Source organism: Nelumbo lutea, chromosome 2 (genome assembly GCF_056320005.1).
Source record: "Nelumbo lutea isolate HS-2025 chromosome 2, American lotus-T2T, whole genome shotgun sequence".
In the NCBI taxonomy this organism is placed as follows: Eukaryota; Viridiplantae; Streptophyta; class Magnoliopsida; order Proteales; family Nelumbonaceae; genus Nelumbo; species Nelumbo lutea.
The window spans coordinates 29,234,600-29,243,113 of record NC_142685.1 but is presented as its reverse complement, the minus strand read 5'-3'; the positions used below and the strand labels follow the sequence as shown (position 1 = coordinate 29,243,113).

The 8,514-nt window shown below is 39.9% G+C and overlaps 1 protein-coding gene across 6 annotated transcripts; it reads right to left on the bottom strand.

Annotated features, from left to right (window-relative positions):
• Positions 1 to 212: 212 nt before the first annotated feature.
• Positions 213 to 4,872, bottom strand: LOC148869498 (uncharacterized). Of its 6 annotated transcripts, none has more exons than XM_088972099.1 (5): positions 4,648 to 4,757; positions 3,502 to 3,590; positions 2,708 to 3,057; positions 2,455 to 2,630; positions 213 to 2,361 (listed from the first exon to the last, which is right to left on the bottom strand). In XM_088972099.1, exons 2-5 carry the CDS (start codon positions 3,511 to 3,513, stop codon positions 395 to 397), a joined length of 2,505 nt encoding a protein of 834 aa, XP_088828225.1. In that variant the 5' UTR covers positions 3,514 to 3,590; positions 4,648 to 4,757; the 3' UTR covers positions 213 to 394. The 6 variants fall into 6 exon arrangements, with proteins under 6 accessions (XP_088828225.1, XP_088828224.1, XP_088828221.1 ...); XM_088972098.1 differs by lacking the exon at positions 4,648 to 4,757 and adding an exon at positions 3,672 to 4,595; XM_088972095.1 differs by lacking the exon at positions 3,502 to 3,590 and having other exon boundaries at positions 4,648 to 4,872.
• Positions 4,873 to 8,514: the final 3,642 nt, after the last annotated feature.

The following is an 8,514-nucleotide window of genomic DNA, read 5'->3' as shown; positions in this document are numbered from 1 at the left end:
ACACTGAAATACTCGAATACAAGCAAAATTAATGGTGAAATTGTTCAACCAGGAATTCATTGGGCTGATTTTACTGTCCACGTCTGCAATTTTGTTATATATGGGCAAAACAATAAGGAAAATAGAAGAATAATTTGATTATATTTGCTCACCTTCTGCACCCAAGAAAGGAACTGTCATGAAAATCCACAGGATGGTGCGGGATTCAAAAATTTACGCAAAAGTACACCCATATATTCATGATGCATATGGAAATACAAGCCATATTCAAATTGACATAGTCAAGAGTAACTAACTTCCCAAATCTACATCTTTTGTACAATGTTCTGTCAGGCTCAAGATATAAAACCTTGGGCAAAAGATGGATGGCACTGATAGAAGAGATTTGATTGATCTATGATGATTCTTTGCATGAAGCCCTGTTATGCCCTTCTCCCTTGCATTTGCTGCAATGGAGTGGCCTTTGGACTTTTCCCTTTGATCTGCTCCGCTTCCTTTTTGGTTGGGTTGGTGGTGGTTTTGGCTGGCGCTGTGTTCGAGGAGGATGTACCTGGTCTTTGTCTGAAGAATCTTTACTTGCAGGCTTCCCTATGTTGGGCATTGGGCTTATTGACTCTGAATATGTTAGCTGGAAACTCTCTGTCATGAAGTATCTGGAACAGTAATCATACAGATTCCTGCCAATGCAATTAAATACAGCAATAGCATGGCGGCAAGGCAATCCAGTCATTCTCCACCCCTGGCAACTACAGTCCCACTGATCAATGTTAACAACATTAATAGAATTGTCATGAACTTCAAACATGGTATCAGATGAAAATAAGACTTTAAAGTTATCAATTTTTGATATCTCTTCTTTAAGTCTTTCTTCCTTAGATGGAATTAGCAGTGTAGACCAGTCACTTGCACCCACCCTACGTTCATAAATCAACTCCATCATCTTGCATCTTATTGCATCTATCTTTTGTATTATTGGTAACTCACGCACCTCTACTATCCAATTATTGAATGTTTCTGCAATTTTTAGATTGATTTGACTGTACTGCTCACCCTTAAATAGAGAATTTGCCCAGCATTCCGGATCACTCTGCATGACCCAATCATAAGCCTCTGAAGAAACATTTTTTATTCTCTGAATGCACTTTCTAAAGCCATCGAGTCGTGGAGAATGGGCAGCACCCAAAAGATTGCCAACCAAAGAAGACTTGCCATCCCCATGGTAAGGACCCTTCAAGCTTTTCTTGAAATTATCCACGAGATGACGGATGCTATAACCATGGTGGGCATTCTCAAAAATCTCGCTAACAGATTTCTTTAACCCCTTCTCTTTGTCTGAAACAAATGTAATGGATCTAGATGTTGACACAGCTGACTTCAGTTGCACCAAAAACCAGTGCCAGCTGGCATCATTCTCAACATCAACTATAGCAAAAGCAACTGGAAACATACCATCTTCCCCATCCACTGCAGCAGCAATCAACAATACCTCCTGGTATTTTGATTTTAGAGGTGTGGAATCAAGGAAAAGGATGGGACGACAACCATTTTTGAAACCAAATAATGAGGCATGAAATGAGAGAAAAAGGTGTTGGAAGCTTAAGTCATCCTTGGTGGTAAAATTACAGATGTTACCTGGGTTTGTCTCCACTATCTTCTCACAAAACCAAGGCAATTGGTTATATGCATCTTTATATGAACCCTGAAGTTGTGCCCTTGCATTCTCCACTCCACGCCAAACCTGTGAGTAGTTCAACTCAATGCCAAAATCTCGACAGATTTCATCTGCAATATCCTTGGGCTTGTAGTGAGGGCTATCTTGCAGCCTGTCCCTTATAATACTTGCCAACCAATTTTTTGTTGAAGGAGAACATTTCCCAATATTCCCTCCACATGTATGTGTCTTGTTCATCCTTTTTATTGTAAATGTCTGTGTAGTTGGTACCCATGATGCATGAATCCTCCATGTACAGCCGTCTGCCCTACATTTTGCAGTTGCACGACTAGCTTCATTCTTCTTTAGGATATACATGAAATGATGTGCAATGGAGTATTTACGCAATGCATCACGAAATTCATGGACACCACTGAATTGCTGACCAACTCCAGTGATACCATTTTTCCACAATGTAATGAGCTTTTTCACCCCAGCATCATCTTCACCATTGGAAGTAGTGTCCTGGGATACAGTGCATATTTTCTGCCCAACACCATCAGTAACAGAAACAATAGAAAAACCATTGACACCAAATTTCCAAGATGCAGTGCGCTTTTGCTGCCCAACACTCTCAAAGATGGCATCATCAGCAGAGGCAGCAGGTACAGGGCTGGAGGAGGTAGTGACCATTTTGGGGGAGCAGGGGGCTGTTATATCAGCAGCAATAGTAAAACTATCAGTAGTGCCAACAGGGATGACTGAAGTGGAGTTAGCAGGAGTGGCAATGGAGGTAGGTGTACCATTAGTATTATCATCATCAACAAGAGTAGCAGCAGCAGCAGCAGCAGCAAGGGATGCAGTGAAAGAAGGTGAAGCATTGACAACTGGTGAAGCAGTAGCAGGAGTTGCAGGGAAGTTGATGGCAGGAGTAGAAGAAATGCGGTTGGCTGATTCAGCTACTACTGTTTGGTTTGTCCTGCAGAAAACCTCATATGTGATTTTATGGAAAGTGAACAATCAGGTTTTGAAATAGGAATCACTTTTAGAAAATACCTGCTACCATTCATGTCCAATACATCTTGTGAAACAGATTCTCTTGTCACAATATAAACATCAGCTGTTACTGAGTTCCCATAAAAATCAATCAACCGTTGTAGGTCCTTGTCATTAGATACAGTGATTAGAGTGTGTTTGTTGCTTGGAAGAAAATACTTGATAGACATTTTCTTGATGTCACAATTCCACAGTTCAGCTATTTCTGATTTGAGATCATCAAACCTGGTGCCACGATTGACATCCACTGCATGTGCCTCCCCACCACTGTATTGCAAGGATCCATCATTATTTGACACAAACTCACCACCAGATTGGCATATTAGTATAAGTTTCTCTCTCGCCATGTCCTTTAAAGAAACAAAAAAAAAAAATGAAGAAAATATGAAGAGGTGAGTAATTGCCAACTATATTTTCTTGCCATGAAATATCAAATATGCTTCAGGTATTCTAAGTCAAGAGAAGCAAATTACTATTACTTTCTGAAGCAAGTGTTGCATTATCATGCTATGGACTAAAGAATAATAAACAACTTCATTTATAATTCAGGGACATCATGTAAATTATGGGTTAAGAAAATGAAAGCTGTTTTCTCAACACTGAAAACCACAATTCACCAAACAAAAACATTGAAAACCACCACAGATGATTTGAAAGAAAACCGGTTTGCCGACTAACTCCAGAATTTATATGGTGATTGAAGAAATGTCTAGTGCAATAGTAGCAACCAATATAAACAACACTTATCTCTACAAAGCATCTTGATCATCACATTGATCTACCCATGACATTACCATTGCCACCATACTTGTGATTGTAGTGCATTCTATTAGCCTATCAAGGAAAGCATGTGGACGCCCATGTGGTGCAGGGAAAGCAAGTTCTGAAAATGAATATTAAGAAAAACAGTTACTTACCGTTGTAACTGTTATAAGAAAAGATTCTTTCTATAGTTTGTACTTACTCTTTTCTGCAACTTAATGTAGGGTTTGACTTTGATACCAGAAAACTTGTAACAAATGAACTAGTATCATAAAAGTGGTAACCAATCAGGTGGGATTTATCAAAATTCATAGGGAGGTTTTGATTGGCCAAAGCTCTTCCCATATCATGTCTTTCAGGCAGCATAGATTTTTCCTTTAATGTAAAATTCATTAGAACAAAACTCTTGACATGATCATCCAGCGCAAAAACTATACAGTTTTGGGACTATTCAACTCAACCCACTTAAAAATAAAACCGGCAGGTTTTGTATTGCAAGTTTGCAACTGCTCAGTGTTCCTGCTCCATAGACGGCATCAAATCATATCAATTACCATGGCATATGATTCTATATCTTGAGCATTATATCAATGGGGACCCACTATATCTCCTCAGCTAAAAACTAACCCTAACCCGCTTAAATGGTCTCTACTATCATGGATCACCTCCTTTCTGCTCTGTACTGGGTACACTGTACGCACGCACAAACCCGGACACAGAAACCCATAGGCGCGCAACAGCTAAGTCCACCGATTAGGGTTTGATCATCTATATACAATGACCTTATCATCTGATCAATAAACCAGCAAGCTGATCCAAGCTACGAATACCACTTACGAGCCCCCACGTACATCATGTATACACTGTAACTATCCTAGCAATACACAATTACCACGACATCGTTTGAAAAAGCTCTGTGCCGATCAAGCACAAACTCACAGAATTACAGAACCCATCTCATTGAATCAGAAAAAAGGAACGAATAACAGAAGAAAAACGAATAAATACATAGACAAAAACAAACAAAAGGAAGAGAGCAGTTTTGAACAAGCTGTGTCGGCCAAGCACAAACTCACAGATCCCATCTCATTGAACCAGAGAAAAGAACGATTAATAGAGGGAAAACGAACAAGGAGATAGAAAAACCCAAAAAGAAGGAAGAGAGAAGAAGCGCTTACCGGAGTCGGTGACGCAGGGACGAGCCGGTGGACGGAAACCCTAGCTTGGGGGCTTTTCGAAATTAGGGCAGAAGGGAGAGAGGGATGCGGGAAATGAAAGGAGGAGGGCCTGATCGAAATTAAGTTTTGTGCGATTATATGTGGAGTTGGAACGTGAAGTCCAAAGGAGGGACTTTTTTGGAAATTTACCAAACCATGGGAGCGCATTAAAGCGTAAAAAAGCGAAAAACAGAAAGGAAGGACAATGCTAAGCGAAAATACCAAAAGAGAGGAGACTACACATTGTTGGGCGGACTTTCTGTTTTGGACCCTAATCCTGTGGGCTAATTCATAAAAGTCCATCAACTGGATGGTCGAGATCAATATGGTGGACCTATCTTTTTGACTTTCCGTGCTGTATTATATGGACGGTGGATGATGAGAAAGCACAAAGTTTAGAGTGTAGGTGGGGTCCACCCAATAGTCTATGTGGATGCCTTTTGAATTGATCCTCGATTTTTGGCGATGTCTGAAGTTTATGGCTAGTAGATGAGTGAAATATCCAAGGGCCCACAACTGTTCATATCACATATTTCAATACGATCGATCCAATTAAACTAGTCCTACATTCCCACGGTGGCACGGTGCATCACGACAGGTGGGTGTTTTTACGGGCAATACTTGGCTCCTATTATCTCTTAATTTTCAGATTTAAACCTAAAATTAAACTTTATATCTTAAATCTTAAATATAAATTTTTAATTTTTAATCTTAAACCCTCGAACTTTAATCCTAAAATCTAAACTTTAAAGTTTAAAACCCTAAATTCAAAAGTTAGTGTATAAAATGGCTTTGGTTGACACGACAAATAGTTTAGAGGTATAACTTGGGTGGATTCAAACTAACTTTGGATTGAGCCAGTCTTAAACTTTTGTCCTCGAGTTGGGTTTGGGCTCAAATCCAACCTAACCTTCTTTAAACTTGAGTTTGACTTAATTATATACGTGTATATACAATTTTATATATATATATATATATATATATATATATACATATTTGCATGCATACATTCGTATATGCATATCTTTTTTTTTATATAAACAATACCAATTTTTAATGCAAGGTGATTGACCAGCACTAAAGTTTAACCTAGGTTTGAACTAAATTCAAGTGCATCAAATTTTAATACAAATTGAGCTTGGGTCAAATAGTTTGATTTGACCTCAAACTCAAGGTTTAGGCCCGATTCTTAGGGTTGAATATAGGCTGAGCTAAAACACGACCTAAACCACCCAATTTGCACCCCTAACTGGGGAATGAGTTCAATATTTTCCATGTTTTAGAAATGAATATTTTTGTTTTTTTATTTGATTTTGAAATTGTCACATAAAAAAAAAAGTTCTTAAACTGTGTTCATATTTCTGAAACTATCAAAATGATGATTACTAAAATTAAAATTTAGAATATAAACATGGGGTTGTTATCGGCAGGTTTATGGTAGAAACGGAAATGCCAAATAGCCTTGTAGCCTGTAGGGATTACAAAACCCCCCCGTCATCCCAAGCTACTAAATGCCTATTTATTTCTAACTCCACCCGCCTCACACGTCATCACTTATTGATGCCAATATTTACCATTATACCCCTCAAGCGAGAAATAGTAACTTCTTCCCCAGTTTTGGACCGTTTCTCTGAGTTTCTTCTTCCCAAAGTTTTTTGTTCCCCGCCCGTGCGAAGCCTTTTCCAGCTCCCTGCACTCTAACTCATTGACGGAAGCCTTCCTTAAGCTTTAGCTTTCTGTTTGCCACCTGTGCGAAGCCTTCTCCAGCTCTTTGCACTCTTACGCGCTGACGGAAGCCTTCCCAAAGCTTTTGTTTCGTTATTCCTCGACGTTCTCGGCCAACCTCAACGATCAACCCTTCAACCCTCCTCATGCATTCCGATCATCTGCAGCGTACCGGAGATCGGAATTCCTATTAGTTGCAATGTCCATAGCACTTTATCGACGGCAAACACTCGAGCATAGTGGAACGGTGCTCCACCACCGACATTTTACTCTGTTTCCTTCCATTTTGGTTGGTTGAGTGCAGTAAGGCCCTCTCAAAATGAAGTGTTTAATGCTGATTAACATATGAATCCCCTTACAGTGGGAGTTTGAATTTGCATGTGCCCTTATGGTAGTATTTGTGTGACAAACTCACTCAACGAGAAATTGAGTTCATTCCAGAGATGAGCACACATATCCTTGACAGAAAAAATACCATTCCTTGATCCTATCCAAATGAATAGATCCTTACATAACAAGTTGTGTAGAAAGTGAAGTTTTATAACAGGACATTGTCATTTGCTCTTTACCGGCGAAATGCAAACCATTTGTTAGTTCAATACCAAGTATTCAATTGTTCAATTTGATTGGTCTCTTTGGGAGTTGAATTCTTGGATTTGTTGAGCGATAAGTGGGTTGTGTCATTGTTTATAGCGAGTTTACGTCGTTTGCATCCGGGTTGCAGAAAAATTTCTACATCCGCTAATGAGAAAGCATTTCAAGAGTAACGGAGTCAGGTTTAACGGACGTTGGTAAAACCCGCCCAAATCCCAATCCCCTTTCTTGTCTGAACTCGAAACTTCGAAAGTCCTGTTCCCCTCACTTTCCTTCGCTCTCTCCCTGCCTTCTCTCTCCTCTCAGGCTCTCATAACCTATCACCGTCCAGCGTCCACCGTTACTGGTGCGCCGTCGGAACACTTTCTCTCTCTCATGTTTCTTCTCTCTTCCTTGGAATCCGCAACCCAACCCTCCATCTAGTGCCGTCACTGCAAAGATAGACACAGGGTGCTCCCTACAAGACGATTTTTCATATTCCTCAATAGATTCAGTTGATCCAAGATTCGTATACCTCTAATCTTAGGTGGAATCTCACCAGGTAACTCACTCCTATTTTGATCAATGAATGTTAGCAGCTTGCATTGGTTGATCTCTAAGGTGATTGGGGTCGAGAACTTGTTTTTGCTAAAATCCATCTTGTTGCAATATTACCATCTCAGTTGTATTGCTACCTCAAAAAATTCCTGTCAAGGAGTTTTTGCTTGCCAAATAAGCTTTTGATGGATCGTGGAAGAGATCCCATCAACTGTTTGTTATATAGATTGCTCTGCTCGAGGTTTTCAACTTGAATTTCTACCTAGGCAAGCATGGTGGCCAAAAGGATTGTACCACTATGAAATTTCTCTCATATCTGAATCCAACACATGATCAACTTTCTAGCAATTCTGTAATCGAATTAAACAAAAGCGTTATCTAAAGCGATCTTGTTGTACTGGTTCGGGTGGTGAGGGGGCGGGAGAGGAAATAACAGGGAAGAGAGAGAAACATTGCTCGTCGTCAGCCGCTGGTGGTTGCGATGGATCGGACGACAGTGTTGGGTTGAAGGATAATGGAGAGAGAGAGAGAGAGAGAGAGAGAGAGAGAGGGAACTGGGAAGAGAAAACGATTGAGGGGAGAATGAAGGCGGGATTAATAGACTTCACTTTTTTTTTGGAGTTCAACTCCCGTTAACCGTTTGGACTCCGTTAAATTATGATTAATAAGGTGGAGTGACGTGGCCTTTTTTTATTCGTGGTTGCAGAAACGGATGTGAATTCGTTTATAGCTAATTGAAACGGATTGTTGTGTGAGGTTTGTCTCTTGTGTTAATGTACTTGTGTTATATTCCTAGCAGAAAATGTCAAGCGGCAAAATTGGGACAAGGTGCTCTACAAAACATTTCAAGGAGATGCTAGATAGTCTGCTACTGAGTTTGGAGTACAAACGAAGGCTCCAACAGACTCCTTTTAGTCACTTATTGGATCTGCCGCACCTTCAGTCAAACATGCTTATTGAGTGATCTCTTGA

What these genes read in the sequence shown, in the direction of transcription:
- LOC148869498 (XM_088972094.1), bottom strand. Translation starts at nt 4,854, where the DNA reads ATGCGCTCCCATGGTTTGGTAAATTTCCAAAAAAGTCCCTCCTTTGGA. An exon ending in TCCCTGCGTCACCGACTCCG is followed by an intron (nt 3,058 to 4,647) that starts GTAAGCGCTTCT and finishes GTTTCTTTAAAG; the next exon opens with GACATGGCGAGAGAGAAACT. An exon ending in TTGGACATGAATGGTAGCAG is followed by an intron (nt 2,631 to 2,707) that starts GTATTTTCTAAA and finishes GGTTTTCTGCAG; the next exon opens with GACAAACCAAACAGTAGTAG.